A 22246-nucleotide genomic window follows, 5' to 3' on the forward strand; every position below is an offset into this window, starting at 1 on the left:
TGCTTGATTTGAAAAAGTAACAAAATGGCACTTGAAATATCAGTTCTGGAACTTTTCTCAGGGATGGGAGGATACCACAGCGCTCTAACTGAACTTTCAAAAGAGCTGCCTGATGTGCACTTCAATGTAAAAGCAGCAGTTGACGTGAACGAAGTTACAAATCGTGTTTATAAGCACAACTTTCAAACGACGCAAGTGATCTCGAAAGCGATTGAAAGTGTTCCAAATGGATTTCTGAAGGGGTTAAATGTTGATTTATTGGTTATGAGCCCTCCCTGTCAGCCTTTCACACGGCTTGGATTGAAACGCGATACAGGTCATAAAGGGTTCTGACACGTGCAAGATAAATGAAAAATACAGATATTAATTTTTCTATGTGCGAATCATTGTTTTATTGCGATCATCATTACTAAATGTCGTGAATTTTTACCTGCGAAATTTGAATTTTTATTCCATATTGTAACCAATATTCGGACAACTTAGGTACTTTAGGCGAGAATAGCTTTTGTTAGCCCTCCAAATTTATTATTTGGATTCTGGTGGTCCTGTGTATTTTTGTCTAACAGGTTTCATTTTTGTCGAAATAAGATGTATTAACCGATAATAAACGACTGCAATAAGTTAAGGTGAGGTAATTAGCCTTACTATTCGTTGAAGTGCAAAGTCTACCGAAAAAAACATCAATTGAAGCTATAAAGAACGATTTTTAATTTTTGGACTTTATTTTTTAGCTTTTCGGCACGCTTCTTTGTTGTTCTTTCTGGTTAGGCTACCTTTGCTGACCGTAAGCTTGGTACTTTTGCAACCACTCCCGTCGTTACAGCAGAGAAATTTGTCTGACCCTAGCCAGTCATTCGCTTTTAGACCAGTTTGAACTTTTTTTGCTGCACCAGGGGCAAACATGTATTGCATATTGAAAGTCGTGAAATTCGGGTTCTCAATTTTGGATCGGAAGCCGTTTTAACATTTCATGAAATAGTCGTGACATTTCGCTGTGCCTTTTTGATTAAATGTTAAAATATTTTTCGAATTACAGGTTTAAGCTGCGTTTGGGGACCAATTAAAATTGACTTAATAATCTACTTTTACATTTTCCGATAACAGGATTAAAATTGCTGGGCTTATTTTTGTTTTTTCTAAACATTTTAAGAGCGCTTCATTTTAATCGAGTTTTGTGGTTTGTTTTTTGTTCCGACTCACTTTAGTGGGGAAAGAACTATATACTCAAATGGGTTTTTTTTTGTTCAGTCAATTTTGGCCTATCGATATAATCATCGTACAGAATTGTGATTGGTATCATTAAAAAGCCTGTCCAGCGCAGAATATGGCATTAAAACGATTTTTTTGAATTTCGTTTTTTACAGCCAGTTCTCGAGATCTTAAGTTTTGCGAACATTCGGTCGAATTACTTTGCTTTTCAAGTTTACCGTATTTTTTATTCCAATTTTGGATAAATGTTGAAATTTTTTAACGGTAAAGTTATTGCTTTTATCTTAAAAGAAAGAGAAGATTTGCTGAGTTGGTCGATTCGATTTTTGGCTAGAATTTGTGCTAAATTTTTCAAACTTCACTTTTTTGTCAAAAATGTGACTAAATATGCTTTTTTTAGCCCATTTTCTTTGCTTGAATTTTAGCCCAATTTGCTGGAAGTAGATACCTAAAAACTGCGGAACAATTCTTCGTACGCTCAAAAAGTTGTGCTCGTTTAGATCGCTTTAAGAATCTTCTAGAATTATAATTTATTATAATATTGCCAGTTTTTCTCTAATTTCAACTCGATAGTCTGACCCTATCGAGTTGAATTCAAAGTGACAAGCGAACTTTGAATTTTTTTAAAATTCAGCTATTTCGCAACCATATGAACAACTAAATGTTTTTTTTTGACGCGCAGCATTAGCAGGGCTGATCTTGACCTCACCAAGGGTCCTTACAGTAAAAAAAATTTCTAGATTTTATTGGGGCGCGGCCTTTTTTAAAGAATAGTATTGCACTCATAGTTTTTTATTTTATTAACTGATTATTGTTTCAAATCAGGACTCAATTATTGACAGATACCATTTGCAAAAAATGAGGCCCAGCAAACATATTACAGTTTCAGAATTAAGCTCATGGTTTTTTTTGGCTTTGGCCAAATGCTTCCGTAAAATTTTATTTATGTTTTGCGTTCATTGGTTATAATTTTGTTGTCCATTGCCTTAGTCACCTCAAGGAAAGATCCAGTTGGCCTGGTTAAGAGGTATAAGTGAACCTAGACAATGCTTTCAGTTGTCATCTAAGGTCTCTTGTCACTTTGAATATGTTTGTTTTAAGAAGATGTCGACTAGTTTTTGAACTTTTCCAATACTTTATCTTATATCTCTCAACTTCTGGCGTAGCCTCAGAAACCACAGGCTAAAACCCATTACCTGGTTGTTATCAACTAATGTCGTTACGTTTTTATTTTTAACTAAAGTTTTCTTGGTTTTGGTACTACCAGTTTTGAAGAAAAATTTATATTAATTTCGAGCATAATTGTACATTTGTATGTTCATTTTGTTTCATTGTCGAAATATCTCATTATTGGCCAGTCAAATTGAAGAAATACATAGTTTAATAGTTTCACAACGTTAAAAGGGCTCAACTGATTATGTTAATTCTTTATGTTGAGTAGTTTATGCTTTTATGGAAAGCTGAGTGGATTTTTTTCAGTTTTCCATGTGTTTGTCTTTTTTGTTTTTGTACGGCATGTACCTGATAATTATATTGTTTAAATTGCTTCCTTAAGACTTTTAATTGGACCTGTATAAAGATTCCACTTTTTAGCTAACTATTTCAATGATTTTCAAATGAATATTTTTAAAACCAAAATGAAAGATATACATTTTGCTCTCCTTCTCTAATCATGTAACTCAACCTCATTAGTAACTAAACTTCAACCTCAAGTTGTCATTTCTACGTAATCCTTTTATAGGGAGGACCTTTTGATGTTCAGATGAGAAAATGATGATTTACAGTTCTTGCAGAGAGCATCTTATAATTTCATTGCCTTCAACGCTGTGGTGTCGTAAAATTGTTTGTGAAGTTTTGGCTTTTGCCTGTATTTGTTGTTATTTTGTAGTCTTGTGACTTGGTACTTTTAATAACGGGTGCAAGTGGCTTCCTGAGGTGCTGCAAGTCAATTCATCTTTTCCAGCTAAAATTTATCCGTTATAATGTACGTTTGAAAATATTTCTTTTTGAAAACATGTTCGGATTCTCGAGCTTGGCTAATTAAATCATTTTTGCTCGATTTGTAGCTTAGTTTCTGTAAATACAGGTCAACACATGTTTCCAGTGAGCGTTTATTTAATCCTTGTAACGGTTTTAGTTTCAGACATTTGTTTCTCGGCTTTGTTACTACGAGATTTCATAAATTGTTTTTTTTTTTATATATTTGTAGGTTTGTTTATTAGTTGGTCCCATTAGCATTGCGCAATTTAACTTTTTTAATTGCCCTATTTAATGAAGTTTTTGATTTAGCTGGTATGGTCCTTCATTTTGTAGTCGTATGACGTACACTGGATAATGCCAGGTCTCAATGCTTTCTAAAATGAACCTTTTAATCACTTTGAAATTAATTGTTTTCAAAAAAATTTTTTTTGAACTTCTCCCCTTTTTGCTCTTCGTTGTCGACCTGTTACCTAGTCACATTGAGGACAGGTCCAATATATAATAATGGATCAATTTGTATCAGAGTATAGTTCAATTAGTTGTTTTAGGTTTTATATGATGCCAATTTGATTTTGTTACTAATTTTTTTTATATAGACATCGAGTTTTGGTCTTAATTGTTGTTATTTGATTTTTATGATTGTCGTTTCTAGTAGTCCCATCAACAACCAGCTCCAGCAGCCCTGTAATTTGGCTTTAAATATCCCCTTAGGGGTTTGTTGAACTATATGTTTTTCAACGTTTTCTATCGCTTCCGCATTTGGTAGCCAATTAAGTCAAGAATATCGATGAGCGCGGTCGGAACTTTGTGCGAACGCACTATTACCGAACCTCCATGTTTTTTAATACAACCAGTTCTAACAGGCTGCGAAATGGAGTGGAGCTTTTTTTGCTCAATCTTTTCCCGATTTTGTTATCTAATTTAGGAGGCCTAATTTCCGAATTTTTTAGAAAAGCTTGGAGAATTTAACTGTTGCCGGAAGCATGACTTCAATTTTCTGGTTTTTTTTGGTCGAGCTTTTTTTTATGTTTGAAATTTAAACAGCAAATGTTCATCAATAGCTAATGTTTTCCGTGAAACTGCTCAAGGGCTTTAGAAAGAGTTTAAAAATTGTTTTTTGCTATCTTTTTTTTTTACAATTACAGCCTATAGATGAATTAAATAATAGTCTTCTGATAGTGTCTGCTTAACTACGGAAACTCATACGCTCCTTGTTTTTAATATGGTGTTCACCTATGCCGAGATTTAAAAAAATGCAAAAAAAAACAGTTTTTTAATTTTTCTCGATTAACTTTGGTCATATTTTTCCAACCGAATAAGCGTCTCATTTTGTCTTCATATCTATGTAATTTGGTTTTGTCGATGCTCAATTATTGCTTTTCACTGTTTCCGCAGTAAAAATTGTGAAAAAGTATTTCAGAATTCTCTTAAAATATTCATTAATTTCTGTCAAAGGAAGTTAGAAGCAATGTATCTTTTCAACAATTGCACCCCTCGGTACCTAGTAGAGAATCGCCACCCCTTCTGTGCTATACTTTACCACAATATTACTAGGCCTACAGTTTAGATAGCCGAATATCAGTTTAAGTGCAATTATTGACCGCTGTTCACGGCCATGCCTCTCATGCGCTGTGGGATGTAATCCGGAGATCGCGGGTCGCTTATCGCGGTGAAAGTGCCCACCGACCCGTCAGTCGGAAATTGTTTTCGTTTTGTATTCCGGTTCGGCTGGTTGCCATACCATTGTTTATTTTATTCTACTCAATTTAACACAGTATATGCATGCGTGGAAAGTTGTTAGTAGTCTCTGATTGGTTAATAAATAGCTCGCTTAAATTCTATTCAAGAATAGCCCCCCTTTTGCAAAAGGGGGCAATTGTTGAAAAGATCCGAAGCAATTATTGTAGTTTTCCTGTAAAATTTTTGCTGGTTTTAGTTTTCACGTCCTCTCATTTTTACCTTCTTGACTTTTGCGTACTCACTGGCTTTTGTGTCCTTGACTTTTTGAGTTTTGCGTGACATTAGTTGCTCACTTAATCGCAATTTTGAGCAGCCGAAGTCAATTAGCAACATTTTTCTACTAAGACGATTAAAAAGTGGGGTCTTTCCCATTACCCCCCCCCCCCCCCCGCTTAGTGCTCAGATAACCTATAGCCCCCCAATCATGGTAATTATACCATAATGGGGGCTAAAATGGGAAAGACCCAAAATGTATATTTTGTGGTTGGTATTTATTGACAAAAATCGATTTAAAAACAATTTTAAAACATCGCCGATATCTTTTCATATACATGCATGCTTGCCTCAACGTTCAAATGCGCTCGCCCCCCCCCCCCCCCCCCATTTTCCATACGTTGGCATTACTTTTGTTTTTATTGTAAAAGATAATGAGATAATTAGATGAACAATTTTATGGCAATGGTTCGTACATAGGATGCGTAAGTGATCACCGGGATTACTTGGAAAGCATATCTGAAAATAAAAATCTCTGCTTCTAGAGGCTGCAAAACTCTGACAGGAGTGGGATTCGAACCCACGCATCCGAAGATACTGCGGCCTTAACGCAGCGCCTTAGACCGCTCGGCCATCCTGCCTTGGTTGTTGTTCGTGCTTTTCACGTGCATCGAATATCAAAGTTTTTGGGGTGTTATATACGACAACTTCGGCCAATTAATTGTCACAGTTCAGACAATTATATGCAATGTCTTCACACTAGTGATTTTTGGAGTCACCACATAGAAGCTCTATGGGTCTTTTTTTGTTGATCAAGCCTGTTTTTGCTCCGGTCACTGGTTCCCGATTGCAGAGGGTAGAGGTGTTGTCGCTTGCTTTGTTTGAAATGCAGACTGAATAAAGTTTAGTGGACAAACAGTCAAGATGGATCTGAATCACCTTAATTTACTTTAATTTACCTCTACTTTATGTTGAAAAATCAGGTCTCAATACCTTAAAAGAAACCTCAGTTCTACCCTAATCTATGTAACGTAACTTTAACTTCACTTTAACCCATTTAACCATTTCTTTAAACCTAGATTTATTTTATTTTTGTCGTTATTTTTACTATAGAGGTACAAGACAAATAACATTTAACCCAAATTATGGAAAAGATTATTTTAATTTAACTCAGGTCACGGCAGATAAACCTCAATCCTATTCTCCTTCCTCCTATTTATTAAATGCATGACAGTTTATAAGGCAACATGTTTAACGAAAGGCGAAAATGCATGTTTCAGAGGGCTATAAAGATCATGTGAGCTCTCGAGCATCATTGATAAGATTGATCACAGATTGCTCTCGTAAAAATTCAATGTCTCTCAAAAAGGTAAATGTCTCTCAAAAAAGCGCAGATTGCAAACGAGTCATTGACTGAATTGCAAAAAGAGTCAATGACCGAAAAATCCATATGCTAAAAGGTTCATGCGCCGCAAAAAAAAACAGGGATGCAAGAAACAGGTGGTCATTGACCGAAGAAATATGTCAAAATAATAAATAGATGCAAAAAGAGAGTTTTGCTTTTTTGGCCTTTAGTTGTGTTTTCATTTCATCGACAAAATTTTGGGTGCGAACATATGAGGTTACACTACTGTTTTTTATTTTGCTATTTAGGTTTTTCTGGCTTAGGGAGTTTTCTCATTTTTTTTTGCTTACGATGGATTCATTTATTTGTTAATTGCTTTACAACAATTATTTTTAAGCGATGTTTTTGGTTGACAGATCTGGATTTTCGATGTACTTGTTTGGCTTGTTTGCACCAAGTTTGAGGTATTAGTTATTTATCGGAGGTTCTGATATTGCTTTGAGCTGCTTGAAGAAGTTTTTATCTTACCGCCAACGCAGGTTGGATTTAGACCCTCTACTTATTTTCGAAGGCGTTTTTTGGATTATAGTCGGATGTTTCGTTCTCATCAGAACAGAACATATTAAATTTCTATTTTTAGCAGTTTTGCTTAATAATTCTAACCATTGCGCCCTTCTCAATTATTTTTGCGGAGAATTTTTCAATTATTTCATGATTGTATACAATTTTTCAGTTTTCGGTAAATGCATAAATAAAATTAATATTGGGATGCGCAGGTATGTTCGTTAAAAGGTTTCTAAAAGTTCTTGAATGAAGTTTACGTACGGACCTGCTATGTTGTGCTAAGCCCGGAACAGTAAAGAATGCTGATACGTTAGTTAGATTGAGTTTTACAGCTGAGATAGAGGGAGAAAGAGAAAAAAGACTTCATTTTAACAAATGAGGTATTCAAAAGCACGAAACAAAATTGAATCGCTTACCATACAGTCATAACAGTGATATCTTAAAAATAAAGGGGAAGATATAAAGGTTCACAATAAGGGGGGGGGGGGGAGAATTTGACTTCCACGGATCACCCAGTGTCATTCGATGAACCACGAGCATTTGCTGTGAAGATCATATTTTGTATGAGAACGAGCTTCCCCATTGAGATCGTTAATAATAACTGGATAACCGGTGAATGAATGTTTTGGACTTCATCTCCTTCTTGCTATATTGAGTCCTCAGTTTGTTTCGTGGCACCACGAAGTGTTCAAGTTGATATCTGCACGAATTAATCAAAACTTCTGCAGCTCTTGTTTTGGATAATGATTTTAAAAACGACTATTTCGTTTGAACATCTGATAAGAGATCAGCAGAGTATTTGAAATGCTAAGTAGCTGTATATGCCTGTGTCTTCCATGGAACCGTTTCAGTCCTTTACACTTTAACATTTGCGTCATACAAAGATGTTTGGTTTCGAGAAACCAAACCTAGGATCCGTAGAGTTATATAATGATATGTTGAAGAACAGGATCGATGATAAAAATCTTTAATTGATTCAATAAAATGCCAAAATATTTTCGACTATTTCAGCCATCTTCAGTCTTAAAAGAAACAAATTTACAAAACATGGGTTATGACCAATTAAGTTTAAAAATATATATAAAACAAAAGAAAAGATAATTATAGAACACTTTGCACTTTTTAATGATTCAGTTTAAAACTATGCGACAGTTTTAAAACTCTGTTTCATCCGTAGAGTTAGATGGATAAAACACAGCCGTTAAATTTTTTTCTTCGCGAGTTGAAATTTATTTTGTTACTTGACGTATTTATTGGAAGGTTGCTGCGCAAAAAAATGGAAGTTACGGCGCAAACTTTAGACGCAAATGATGGTCCTATCGATAGTTTCTTTCAAGTCCTAGGTCTGAGATGCCGGTTACACTATCGAATTCGCTCCTGCCGAGGCTCAGGACTCCATTGTGAGCTCTGCTTATGTGTCTAGAGAAATTTTTGGCCTGGTTAAAACACAAAAGATTTTCCGTTGACGGCAAGTAAAGCAAATTGATATCTTCTTGAACAGATCGTTAACGCTAAAACATAGTTTGGTGCCATCTCTGAAACAGCAGACGTTCGAAGATGTTGGTAAAGAGAGCATTTCCAGTATAGAGACGAAAACTAGAATTTCAAGATCTTGACGTGTGGTACTCCACTGATAACAGGAAGCTGAAACTAACATAAAGACTACGAACAGTAACCATCTGACTGCTTTTGCTCAGAGAAGACTTAAACAATGACAAAACTGCGACGATTCAAAAGTAGAAGGTTTTTGATGAGAACTTGAGGACAAACTGTACCATTTTTTGTAAGTAAAAATAAATAGTTCAATTTTAATCGCAAGAAAACTTTCTGAGAATTGACTGAACTTAGAAATGATTTAAACCATGATTTCCCCAACCAAGCACACCTTAAATTTATGATTATTTTGTCAAAAAAAATTCAATCGAAATTTGAGCTGTTTTGGTCAAACAATAATAATTGTTGGGTAATGGTAGCTTGATAGCATCTAAGACCATGTTGATTGGAAATCAACTTACGACTCATTGAATTGGATAAATTACCAATTATTTGCTTTTACTTTAACTGGTTAGAGCAAATTATTAGAGGAATTTTTATGCATCCATGAAATGTAAGTCTCTCGAATTTTATTTCTATTGCAGCCTCTGCTTTCGTATTCGGCTTGAGTAAACGGATTGTGACTATATTATTGTTGTTCCTGTGACCTCTACAAGATAAGTCTGTGTATTGATTGTACCACTTTTTTTTCTCTAACTTTTCCGGTAATGAATCCTGGTGTTATACTTTTCAATGCAATAAAAATTAACAGAATTGCAAATATTTTAGCATAATTACAGGTGTTTTTGTGAAATAAAAATTTAATGCATCTTTTCTAGGAAACTATTTTTTTATAGGCCTTGACAACGCTCGCTTGAAAAACTGTTTGGCAGAACTTCACTTTGACCATGAAGATTTTCGGCCGTATTGCTCTTAAAAAATGATGCACTGTTTAATTGCTTTTTGCTAATATTGTACCCGGCGTCCTTTTTTGGGGGTGTCGGTTTTAATAACCTTTGCTGCGACTTCAGTATCAACTTCATTATGTGAATAACTTTTGGCTTTAATTGCTACAAGCGATAAAAGACTACGGAAACTTCTCACACAGTTCGAATTGGTCACTCAGAAGTACCGAATGGTTATCAACTGAAAGAGGACTGATGTCATGACACTACCAAAGAAATATGGGTGCATCTGCAACAGCTAAATGGTACTATTCATGAACAAGTTATAAGTTTCAAATAGTCAATTTTTCCCCATTAGTTCTCAATTGTCAGTCATTTACTATTTTCCTCAATTTCTGGCAGAGGATTGCTAACAAATTTCCAGTCCTTCACTCAAAAATTTTAAAACGCTGATGCAAACTGTTGTTACTGTTGCTCTGAGACAAGGTTTTTTTCATTTATTTTGGAGTAGTTGATCTTGTTAAGACCCGAAGAAGAGCACTTTTGGATAGTCCGTTTTGAATCGATGGAGTATTTGAATTAGGAAATGTCTTATGTGGAAGTGAAAGTAACAGATGAGGTTTTTTGTTGGAGAATTAGAGAGAAAGAAAACAAGAAAAGGGGGCGTCGTAAAATTTTCCTTAAGCGGGAAAATGTGTTTTGTTCACTTGCGTGATTTTTACTCCGTGGCTTATTTTGTTGTACGGAAGTAAATGTGTCAGCTTATGGCAGCTTATAATGTGAATAATTTAAATTTTCTGAAATTTTTGACATTTATGAGGGTTCTCTAGCCGTTTTGTGTTTTGTTTGTGACTTTCGTGGTGACTTTGACGCTGTTTTCCATTTTTGGCCGATTATTCCGTTGTATTTTTATTCTTTTTTGTCAAATTGAATAGAAAAATGAAAAGCTGTTTACTGCAGTTGGTTTTATTAGCTACTGGCTGTGATCAAAATCAATTTTATTGCCTCGAGTCAGTTCTCGAATCTTTCGTCCACGTTTTATTTTAAAGCAGTTCAGATTATTTTAATTGTGTTTCGACGCTGTCTTTTTTGAAATCATTTTGTTGTGCTTTTAGTCACGTTGGAGTAATATAGCGAGTGATTAATTGATTAATTTTGAAGCGTGCATTGTTTTCACTATGCTTTTAAAAATGAGTGAGAAATTTTGAGCAGTGTTTTGATTTTTGAAACTTTTTTTACATCCGGCAATCTGACATGTTTTTGCTATTTTTTCTCATTGGTTCTAATGGCTTTTTGCTGCAATTTTATGAGTATCTGCCAATGGGCAGCCAATGGTTTTTATGACTTTGCTTCTATTTGTTTTCATAAAATATAAGTGAATTTTTGAGTTTGGCCCCCTTTTTACATTTTGCTGTATTTATTATTTACTCTTTTTGACAACTAGTCCCACTGTGGAGGCATAAGTGGCTTTCTTAGCTATTTTAGTTGATAGATAATGGTTTTTGTGACCTTTGAACCATGTATTATTTAAAAATTTAAGTGATATTTTGTGTTTTTGCCGTATTTGACGTTCTGCTTTATGTCTTGCCTCTCAGGTAATGAAATGTCTGCATGATATTTTATTAAAGCAAAAGTCGAGTTTAAATAACTCTATTTCATACTACCTTTTGTCTCGTGGAGAATGCTCTCAATTCGCGTGCCTTAATATCCGTAAGCGCTGATCCGAGCGATTTGAACGCTATAACGCCCAACCACTTTCTTTTAGGAGAATACTCTACCGGTATCCCGTCTCTCGTTGGTAGAAATGAATTTGACCATCGTAAACGTTACGCCCGTGCGCAGTCGTACGCTAATGCGATCTGGTCCCGTTGGATCAGAGAGTACGTACCGAACGTCGACCGGTTCACTCGTCCGCCCTCTCGTAAAACTTGTAACAGTTTTCCCAACATCTTCTGGGCCGGAGGATGTTACGTAGATCCAGTCTCGTTGGGGTTTTGAAGTCACTATCATATGATGCTGACTTGAAGAGCGCTTCCCTTCTTAACCAAGCGGTACAGAAGTTACCACCAAACATGAAAGAGTCTTGGTCGCTCTTCTTGGTTAAGAATCACTGGGTTAAGCCTACACTGCTTGACTTTAACGAGTGGCTTAACGAAAAGGCTGAGGCCCACGATCTTATGAAACAAAGCGCAATCAAGGCAAGACCTGACGATAACAGCACGTCAGTAACCAAGACCAAAACAGACTCAAAATTGTTTGCATCAAATTCACAACAAAGGGAAACAAGGAAGCAACTGCCATCTTCCACCAACACTTACTCTCGCTGCATTGTGTGCAAAGGTAACCACCGGTTATGGGAGTGTCGAGTTTTCAAGGAAAAACTCCAACCCAGAGAGCTAAGTTGGTGGCGGATAATAAACTTTGCTTTTCGTGCTTACGCGATAAGCACACATTCCGCCAGTGTCCTCAACCAGGAAAGTGCCGAACAGAAGGGTGCAATAGTTCACATAACACACTATTGCATGGAGCAGATAGTGTTTTCCCACCAAAACAGTTAACAAATACCATTCAGCCTTCTGGCAACACAGATCAAAGTAAAGCAACTACTAGTCAACAGTCGTCTAATAAGACAACAACGATGTCGTCAGTTACTGGCGTTAAGGGGCTCCTTCAGGTGAATTGCAGTTGTTCAATTCCTCCGGTTTAGATACCAAGGCTTTAGTTTTGTGTGATAACGCCTGCAGTAACTCTTGGCCGGCTGGTAGTCTCGCAGATAGACTCCGTTTGCACGGTAAAGCACTGAAGCTAACTGTCAAGGGTATTAATGCCGAAGAAGTAGTTGATTCTAGGGTTGTTGAAGTTACTGTGAAACCAAGAGAACATCATAATTTTGAATCATTTACCATCAACCCTTTCGTTAAGGAGAGTCTGAACGTCTGCTCAGATATAATTAATGTACAGGCCCTGCAAGAGACTTACCCACACTTAGCAGTCCTTGATCCCGTGACATATTCCTATAAAGACATTGAGATGATACTCGGACAAGATGTCTTTCATGCCATCCGCCCGTTAGAATACTTCTCGGCCGATGAGAAGGGTTCACCCGTTGCCGTACGCTTACCCATATGTTGGGTCTTAAGCGGTCCATTACCATCAAGTTCGTGTTTAACCTCAACGTGCTTTAAAGTGAATATCGAACATGACAATGAGTTACCAAGTCAAGTAAAGTCATGGTACGACATTGAATCATTCGGGGCAAACAAGCAGGTAGACTCACGATCTGCTGCAGACGCAAGGGCTCATGAAATCCTTGAGAACACCTCCGTGCACAATGGGCAGCAGACAACACCAAGCTCCCGAAAAATTACTTCTCCTCCCTTGTGCAACTAAAATCTCTGGAAAAACTATTGGCCAAGGATGAAGACCATAAATAAGTATTCTAGTACCATTGAGGAAGATCTAAATAAGGGGTATGAAATTGAGGTTCCAGACGCTCACAAGGTTGAAAACCGGTCTGATAAAGAGTAGTACCTACCCCACCATCCGGTTTTAAACCCGCATAAAGCGGGCAAGGTACGTAGGGTGCTCAACGGAGCAGCAAAATTTCTTGGTGCCTCGCTGAATAAGTCCTTGCTCACTGGCCCTGATCTGCTCGAAAACCTTATTTATGTACTTCTTCGCTTCCGACAACATCCATATGCCGTCTCTGCCGACATCGAGAGAATGTTTCTACAGGTTGGTGTATTACCATCAGGTCAACCATCACTTCGCTTTCTGTGGGGAGGACCCCACAACTAACGTTGTAGTGTATCAATATACGCGCCATATATTCGGGGCTAAAGACTCGCCCACATGCGCCAACTATGCATTACAACGCACTGTGAGAGACAATGCCAAGTTTCACCCCGAAGCTGCAATATCCGTCCTTGAAAACTTCTATATGGACGATTACCTTGTCTCAGTGGAGTCTCCTGAGAAAGCCGTCAATAGATCGAAGGAATTGGTACATCTCGGTGGGTTCAAGCTTACAAAGTTTGTAAGCAATGTGCCAAATCTGGCTGACCGAATTGATGGTTCTCCTCAATCTACTGAGCCCAAGGTTATTGTCACGTCAGGAGGATTCATCACATGTGCTAAGGCTAAAGTGGGATCACACTAATGACACTTTAGTAGTTAGTAGGGGTACAAGCTGCGCTATCACCAAGTCATTCACGCAGCGCTTTGTCCTAAGTCTTTTCTCGAAAGTCTTTGACCTCATTGGTCTTGTCGCACCGTTTACCGTCGGTGGGCGACTGCTCTTAAAAGACATCTGGCGTGTCACAGGACAACAATCGGATGACGAGCTCCTACAGGACATGGTTCAAAGATTTTTGGTTTGGAGTGCGGACTTACCAAAGCTTGAAAACATCAAAATTCCTCGAAGTTACTTTAGTGGACCCTTTGATAATATAGAGTTGCATATTTTCGGTGACAGTTCCCAGTATATTTTCAGTGCGGCTGCATTCTTGCGAGCCCGAGTAAAAACTCTTACGAGCGAAGAAAAAACAGAGCTTGCGTTTGTTTTGGGGAAAGCGCGCGTGGCGCCAATGAAAGAAATGACTGTCCCAAAACTCGAATTACAAGCAGCTCTACTTGCCGCTTGACTGAAAAGGGAAATTACACAAGCACTCACTGTAACTGTTAACCAAGTATTCATGTGGACAGACAGCACGACTGTTCTCCAATGGATTAACTCTAATGAAAGGCAACCAATCTTAGTTGCAAACCATGTTTGCGAAATTTTGGAGTATACCAGCGTTGACCAATGGAACCACGTCGCAACTAAAGATAATCCAGCTGACGCTGGCACGCGTGGAATGTCCGCTGAAATTTAGCAACTAAGATGTTGGGTCAAAGGTCCACATTTCTTAACTAATTAACGTTTCCCGTTCGTACCGAACAAAGACGTCATTAAAAACATCTGACTTGGCGTCAACCAAGCAGTCACTATAGAAAACACTGTATCTCTGGCTACATCTGTCAAAAACCAGATAGCTCACGTTCCTTCAATATTTCCGTTTGATAAGTTTAGTTTTTATCAAAAGTACTTGCGCATTGCCGCATACGTTCTCCGGCTTTTGTCGAAACATGCCGGATACCGTAACCTCGAGGGTAGCCTTACTGACCCTACTGAGCTTGACGAAGCCGAGCGTCATCTACAGTACTTGGTTTAAGGAGAATCTTGTGAAACCAAAAGGAAAGATCTTCTTGACAATAAATCTGTTAAAAGGAGCAGCCGAATCGCTCCACATTCACCGTTCCTTAGTCCAAATGGGCTAATCCGTTCCTCGGGCCGCATCAAGCGGTTAATGGAAGTTGGGTGTAACGTTAAGTGCCCAATCATCGTAGATGCTCGTCATCCGTTTGTAAAACTGTTCCTTGAACATATCCATGTAAAGCATTATCATCAAGGCGTTGAGTACCTAAGATAAATTGTGCAGGAACACTGTACAGTACTGAAACTAAGATCATCTTTGCGTTCCATCAAAGCACACTGCCTGAGATGCCGAGAATTCCAAGCTGTAACTATGCAACCAATCATGTCTGACTTACCTAAGGAGAGACTTGCTTACCAGCCTCCTCCCATCACAAACACTGGCGTTGACTACTTTGGGCCGTTCTATGTTACTGTCCGCCGTACTACTGAGAAAAGGTGGGGCTTCCTCTTCACCTGTCTCACTACTCGCGCTGTCCATGTCGAGATAGTTACATCCATGGACACCAGTTCTTGTGTTATGGGAGTTGAGCTGTTTGTGTCACGCAGGGGTACACATGCCATGATTTGGTTGGACAATGGTACTAACTTTATTGGAGCGGAGAAAGAACTCCGAGAAAGTATTGAAAAGTGGAGCGTTGTCTCAACATTGCAGATGAGCTCGCTCACAAAGGTATAAAGTGGAGGTTCAAGCCACCCAGCGCACCACATCAGGGTGGTATCTGGGAGAGGTTGGTACGCAGCTCCAAGCGCGTGTTGTATACTATTCTTGGCACGCGTCTCCTCACGGATGAGGTGCTGCATACTACCTTTTGTCTCGTAGAGAATGCTCTGAATTTGCGTCCTTTAACATCCGTAAGCGCTGATCCGTGCGATTTGAACGCTATAACGCCCAACCACTTTCTTTAGGATAATACTCTAAGCTTATGGTGCCGAAACAGAATAGGTCCCTCAGGGTTATGTGAGGCAATCGCGGCTATTTTCTCGCAATCGCTGTTAATATTCAACGTAATGAGGTACGTTTTTTGCTTTCATAGTCGTTTCTATTACTTATTGGAAGCTGTCATTTTTGTCAATCTGTATTTGTTTTCTTATATTGGCTGTAGGTGGCGGTCACTCAGGCCGATAGGCAAGCCAGCTAAATTTTGAAAATACCCTCAAGTAAGCCAAAAAAGTTTGGGATACCCGTATTTTAAGTGGCCCCTGGCGGGCCGGTGGGCCTCGCCGCGATAACCGGCCCGCGGTTTCCGGATAACATCCCACAGCGGGTGAGAGGCATGGCCATGGACAGCGGTCGGCTGAGGCTCGTACCCACTAGATATCTAAAAGTTGACATATTTTTGTTTCTTTGGTGCATTGGAATATATTATGCGCTATAATATTATGCGCAGTATTGATTGTAACGGTTAACAATGCATTATTTCTGATAGATTACATTACTATTACATAACTTTCAGCTTGCTTTTATGTCGGCTTACTTTTACTTCGGCTTACTTTGCGTTCACCTTGGCTGTACTGCTTAACAATTGATTTGAAACGTTTTTCAGTACTCGTGGTTCAGCGATTAAAATTCGGGATCTATTCCGTCTCCCCCCCCCCCCCCCCCAGTGTTTTTTATGACCCCCCAGTTACAAATTCTATGTTGTTATATAGCACGTTAATATGTAAGAAAATAGTACGTGCGTCTGGGGGTCATAAAAAATTCATGCTCACTAAGCTCTGGGGGCCGAAACAGAATAGATCCAAAATTCGCTGCGCGTGGTGATTGCGCATTATGTGCACTCGCTTATCTGGGGGAAGGCTTTGCGCAAACTTTGGATTCGAGGTTTAATAGTTGCAGCTGTTTTTGGAAAATATGCCTTTGTAATTATAAAAATTTGACAGGAGTGGGATTCGAACCCACGCATCCGAAGATACTGCGGCCTTAACGCAGCGCCTTAGACCGCTCGGCCATCCTGCCTTATCGAAACGTTAGTAATAGATCGCGAAATTGTCTGGTATCATAATCTCGTTGCGTTATTTAAGCAGGTGGCCGTCGTCAATCATCCAGGCATGTCGTTGTTTGTTGAAGATGAGGCAAGCTATTGGATATAGAGCTAGTAGTCTTAATAATGGCTACACAATTGTCAGAAAAAATTTTGTGATTTTGCTGATTTTAATTCTGCTGATTTGCTGATTTTAATTGCTCAATGAAAGTTGGGATCTATTCTGTTTTGGCCCCCAGTGTTTTTTACGCCCCCCCCCGTTACAAATTATATGTTGTTATATAGCACGTTACTATGTAAGAGAAAATAGCACGTGCTCCTGGGGGGCGTAAAAAATAAGCTCACTAAAGTAGGGGGGGGAACAGAATAGATCCGAAAGTTGAATTAACCACAAAATTAGCTCAATAACCACGCGACTGTTATCGCCATCGAGAAGTTATGAAGCATCGAGGCGAAGCCAAAAGTGTAATGTTGTTAATCAATTTCTGCTGTGATTAGAACAGCTCCATTACCTTAGCCGAGGTTTATGTTAAACTACAAAGTTCTGCTACTATTTTCATGTTTTTCATTTAGTAAATGGCGAGAAAAGAGTCTCTGAAAGTTTTCTTTGGTCGTTAACTATTTGCTCGATCAATAAGTTATGCAACGGTGTTACCGCAATGGGAATTGAATAATTAATATTACCACACGGTTGTTATAACCACCGAGAAGTTACCTTCGAGAATTTTGATTAAAAACGTTACGGAAATCTTAAACGTGGTCAACATGAAACTCCAATATAGATTTCTCCTCTCCGTGAGATTTATGTATTGCCGTATAACTGAAAAAGGTCTGACAACGATATAAAAATAAATATTGCCAAAGAAAAAGCTCCAAAAGATACAAAAAACGCCATTCAAAGTTGTCAAAAACGGCCTTAGTTTCAAATGCGTACTATACAAATTCTAACTTAAAACAGGCCATCGCCTCCCACCTCCCTCCAACACCCTCACACCCACCTCAACATTTTGTTTGCAATTTTAAAAACACTTTCTATATTTCTATTAGCGAAATAAATTTTGATTTTGTCATTTCTTTATTTGATATTTCTGACTTTCCTCGAATTTTATCCGGAATTCTTGTTTTTCTTTACAAGCTGTGTTCACAAATTTTTTGATGACTCTGAGCTTTCACAACGATTTGAAAAGGTAAAACCCAGGGGTATTAAGTTGCATTAGTGGTTAAGCTAATTTTGCTGGTCCTTGAAGTGCGAAATTAGCTATAGTTGACGAGAAGTCCGTTTTTGAGCCCATAATATGTGATTTTTCATATTTTTTGTCCGTTTTTTTCATTTTTTAATGGGTCTTCAATTGACGGTGTTCGTCGAAGAAGTCTTGTGGCAGTCAGAACTTCTCTTCGTTTTAATTATTTGATGTATTGTTGTTTCCAAAATAAAAAGAGTTCAAATAAATTTGATATATTTTCATGCTGTTTGAATTTTTTTAAAGCGTGAATGTTAGTTAATGGGTAGATTTTGCAATCGTTAGCTTTCAAAACCTTAGCTTTAGGAGTTATAGTGATATTGAAGACGTAAACACCAAAAGTCTTAAGAGAAATTTGAGTACTATTTTTTTTGTTTTCCCCTATGTTTTTCTTTTATGTATCAAGCAACTTTTCCGCGAGCTGCCAAGTTATCTGATTTCAAGTTCTTGCGTTTTGAATACCTTCACAAATGAAACGTCTATTTTATAATGAATGTTATTGTTGTTTTCTTCACAAGTTATGGAACTAAAAGAAATAGTTCCATAATTTCTGAATAAAACAACAATAACATCAATTAAATAATAGACGCTTCATTTGTGAAAGTAATCAAAACGCAAGAACTCGAGATCAAATAACTTGACCGCTCGTGGAAAAGATATTTGTCATATAAAAGAAAAAATATAGGCGAAAACAAAACTAAAAAAATATCAAAGATTTCTTAAATAACACAAATTTAAATTTCTCATAAGTCTTTTGTGTTTACGTCTGCAAAGTTGCTAAAACTCCTAAAGCTAATGTTTTCAATGCCAACGAATGCAAAATCTACCCAATAACTAATATTCAAGCTTGAAAAAATTCAACGAGCATGAAAAAATAGCAAATTCACTTCAACTTTTTTTGGAAATAACAATACATCAAATAATTGAAATGAAGAGAAGTTCTGACCTCCACAAGACTTCTGTGACCAACACCGTCAATTGAAGAAGCATTAGACAAATCACACATTTTGGGCTCAAAAACGGACTTCTCGTCAACTATAGTTCTTCTGTTTTGTTCATTTGGTTTGGTGGCCAGGTCGCGGTCTTTCGATTCCTTTTGCGCTCAATTTCTTTGATTGATAAAGATTTGCGTTCAATTCCTTGAATCGTTTTTCAGATTTTGTCCCGCTTTTTTAGAATTCATTACAAGATTTCTATGAAGGTGCTGCGAGCTATGGAGAGTACTCTGAGTTTACCGAATTTTTGTAATTATCATTTATATTTTGAACACGAATTTCTCCAATGTTTTTTTTAAAGTTCAAAGATTGTTTTTGAAAGAATAAGAAGTGAATGACATCAATAAACCCCATTTTAAAACGCCTTGATATCCAACTTTTGTGGATACTGCGAATCTTAAGATAATCGTTATACTGATATATAAAAAAGTTATTGTTTGGTGGTCAACAAATTTATTTTTTTTCGCACGATTGATATCATTACTGTCACCATAATTTTCTTCAATGTTGATATCGATCACCTTTCTTACAACTTCCAGAATCATCTTTTTCTATGCCTTCTGGAACAAATTTACCTTTTAACGTCACATTAATTTGTAGCGGGTTTTGGTTGATCAATTGACCATGTGCAGCTAAGTATTTATATCGCCCTGAAAATCTACAAATTAGACTTGGACACGAAATATCTATCAGTCGTATAGCAGTTAATAATTAAAGATGATTAATTGCTCTTGAACTAATTTCATAGCAATTATTGTGAACGTGTTGGTCTTTTCTTAATGCAAATTTTTCGCTTAAAAATTTTGCGCTTTTCTTCTAGAACATTCTTTGACTTATCAAGTGACTTTTTCACGCTTTCGTTCTTCATTTTTGAGTGATCTATACGCTCCGAATTAAAGCTTGTTGCTAATATATGATCGGTTGCAGCATAGCAAAATGAGTGACTCAAAGCGAAGTGGTGAGTGAGGGTGGCTATGGATCGGGAGGTCAATGGTTGGAATCCCGTTTTTGCACCCATAAAGAAAAATTGATTTAGGCTACATACCCTGAATTAAATTGCCTCGCCTGTTGTTCAAGAGCAATTCTTCCGACGTTTTTCGGTTTATGTTTAAAAAAGCCAAATTCTGGAATCAGTGTATTCGAAGACCAATTTTTTGTGGAAAATGGTTATTTTCAATGTTCGGATCTTGATATTTTAAAACTGACTAAAATGAACTAGAAATAATTTGTCAGAACCCTGCAGGAGATTCAAGATGTCGCGGATTGCAGCATGTTGTCCAATGTTTGAATCGAAAGGTGATTGCTCCTAAATGGATTCTGTTGGAGAACGTAAAAGGGTTCGAGGAGAGTGAGGCATTCGAAGAGTACAACAAGTGTCTTGCGGATTTGGGATATGATGTTACAGTTGAGTTTCTGCATCCCTTCAACTTCGGAGTTCCCAATGCGCGACTGAGGTTGGCTATTTTAAACTAAGTTGGGAGACGTTTGGGGAGTGATTATGAATTGCACATAATTGCTGGCAAACACCTCTGGGAGGTATTATATTATAGTTTCACTAAGACTTTTAAATGGTTCGATAATGATATGCTGGCGCAAACATAACCAGGAACATGAATCTATAAAACAATTTTTCCGTTTTTTTACGTACAATTATAGCGAAGAGCTGAGATTTGTAATCTAAGTGTCTATTATCAAATTTCTTTAAATCGTTGGTGGGAAACTAAATGAAACAGAAAAGGAAAGGTTAGTTGGGTCAGCTAACGTTTTTAAGCTAATTGTTACTAAAATTTCTTGCAGCTATAATTAAAGAGTTAGGATTTATTGAAACTAAACAAAAACATTTCTCTAAATTTGTTGTCAACTAGTGAAACTAGTAAAGGAATGCAAAATTTTATTGAAAGTGGCGGAAAATTTGCAAATTTATGCTAATATCAAACTTTTAAATTGCTGTGACACAAAGTTGAATTGAAATGAGCTCTTAATTGAGATTAAAAAAAGCTTATATCGTCAATTTATTTAAAAGGGTAAATTCTCTGAACAGAGAGGTTTTGGGTCAAACACTGGAGTGTTGAATCATAAAACCACAAATTTCAGATTTGTATCAAGTGGTTTTCGCTTGAAAGTTTCTCATAACGATTTTTCCATTGTAAAGAATTAATTTTTGAATTAATGAATTAAATGAATTGAGTTATAGAATCTCTATACGTGCTGTGAAATTTTGGACAAATACTGACACAAGCCCTCGATTATTATTTTCCGTTCTGTTGAATTAATCTGGAACGAAGTTCGAAACAATTCTTTTAGTCGCGTGTGTCTTGACTTTTTGATTTTTGCGTGATTCACAGTTTCAAGATGATGGCGGTGGTAGTTTACTACTAAAAGAAGAGTCAGAAAAGAGCACCAAAACGGTTTCTTTTTGTTCCGACCCACTTAAGAGGGGGAGGAACTATATGCTCAACTGGGTTTTCTTTGTGTTCAGTCAATTTTCGCCGATCGATATATTTCTCGTAGAGAATTGTGAGTAATAAATATCATTACAAAGCCTGTACAGCGTAGAATATGAAATTAAAGAGGTTTTTTGATTTTGTTTTTTTTCTAGGCAGTTAACGAGGTTGCAAATGTTATGAACATTCGAATGATATCTGTTGTTTTCGATTACATTTTCCGGAGTTTTTGCTCAATTTTTCTTGTCAATTTTGCTATTTATTTTAAAAACTGTTGATAATAGTGGACGATATTTGTTTTGCCAATAAAGAAATAGGAGGGATGCTGAATTGTTTTATCCAATATTATAGCTAAATTTTGCTAATTTGTTCAAAATTCAGCTTTTCATCAAATTGCATCAAGTAAGCTACTTCAGCCAATTTTGTTCAAATTTGCCAAAAGTAGAGACCTTGAAACTGCTTACACAATTCTGAGTAAACAGACGAGCGGTAGTTTAACTTTCAGTTCCTACAAGAGTGTTCTGGAAAAAATTGCCTGTTTTTTGCTAAATTAAAACTATCGTCATCCAAAAATGCAGATGAGGTCGAAGAAAGGCGCCATATCGGATAAATTTAGTGAATAGATTATGGTTTTAACAGCTTCGAAACCTTTTTCTCAAAATTTTTTGAATGCTTGATTTTCGGCTCGTTTCGTTTTTTTTGTTGTGACATAATCTAGATAATCACAGGTCTCAATGATGTCCTCTGGAGATATAGATGAAAGTATTTATGTATTTCAGTTGATTACTAATGCCATTATTGACCTTAAAATAATCATTTTGGAACTATTAAACGACTG

General features: G+C 37.1%; 1 protein-coding gene and 2 non-coding genes across 5 annotated transcripts in view; 1 reads left to right on the plus strand and 2 right to left on the minus strand.

The window, feature by feature from the left end:
• LOC142344778 (tRNA (cytosine(38)-C(5))-methyltransferase-like) overlaps positions 1–22246 on the plus strand; it is a 34158-nt gene continuing 11912 nt past the window's right edge. For all 3 annotated transcript variants that reach the window (XM_075396712.1, XM_075396728.1, XM_075396719.1), the window contains exons 1-2: positions 1–316; positions 20208–20418. In XM_075396712.1, the coding sequence (XP_075252827.1) occupies positions 25–316; positions 20208–20418 (503 nt within the window). In that variant the 5' untranslated portion in view covers positions 1–24. The remainder of the gene's footprint in view (positions 317–20207; positions 20419–22246) is intronic.
• On the minus strand, positions 5702–5783 carry Trnal-aag (transfer RNA leucine (anticodon AAG)). Its single transcript has one exon. It is a non-coding gene; the product is annotated as a tRNA-Leu (tRNA).
• Positions 16622–16703, minus strand: Trnal-aag (transfer RNA leucine (anticodon AAG)). The gene has a single exon. It is a non-coding gene; the product is annotated as a tRNA-Leu (tRNA).

The sequence above is a fragment of the Convolutriloba macropyga genome, chromosome 1 (genome assembly GCF_964194025.1).
Source record: "Convolutriloba macropyga chromosome 1, txConMacr16.3, whole genome shotgun sequence".
Classification (NCBI taxonomy): domain Eukaryota; kingdom Metazoa; phylum Xenacoelomorpha; order Acoela; family Convolutidae; genus Convolutriloba; species Convolutriloba macropyga.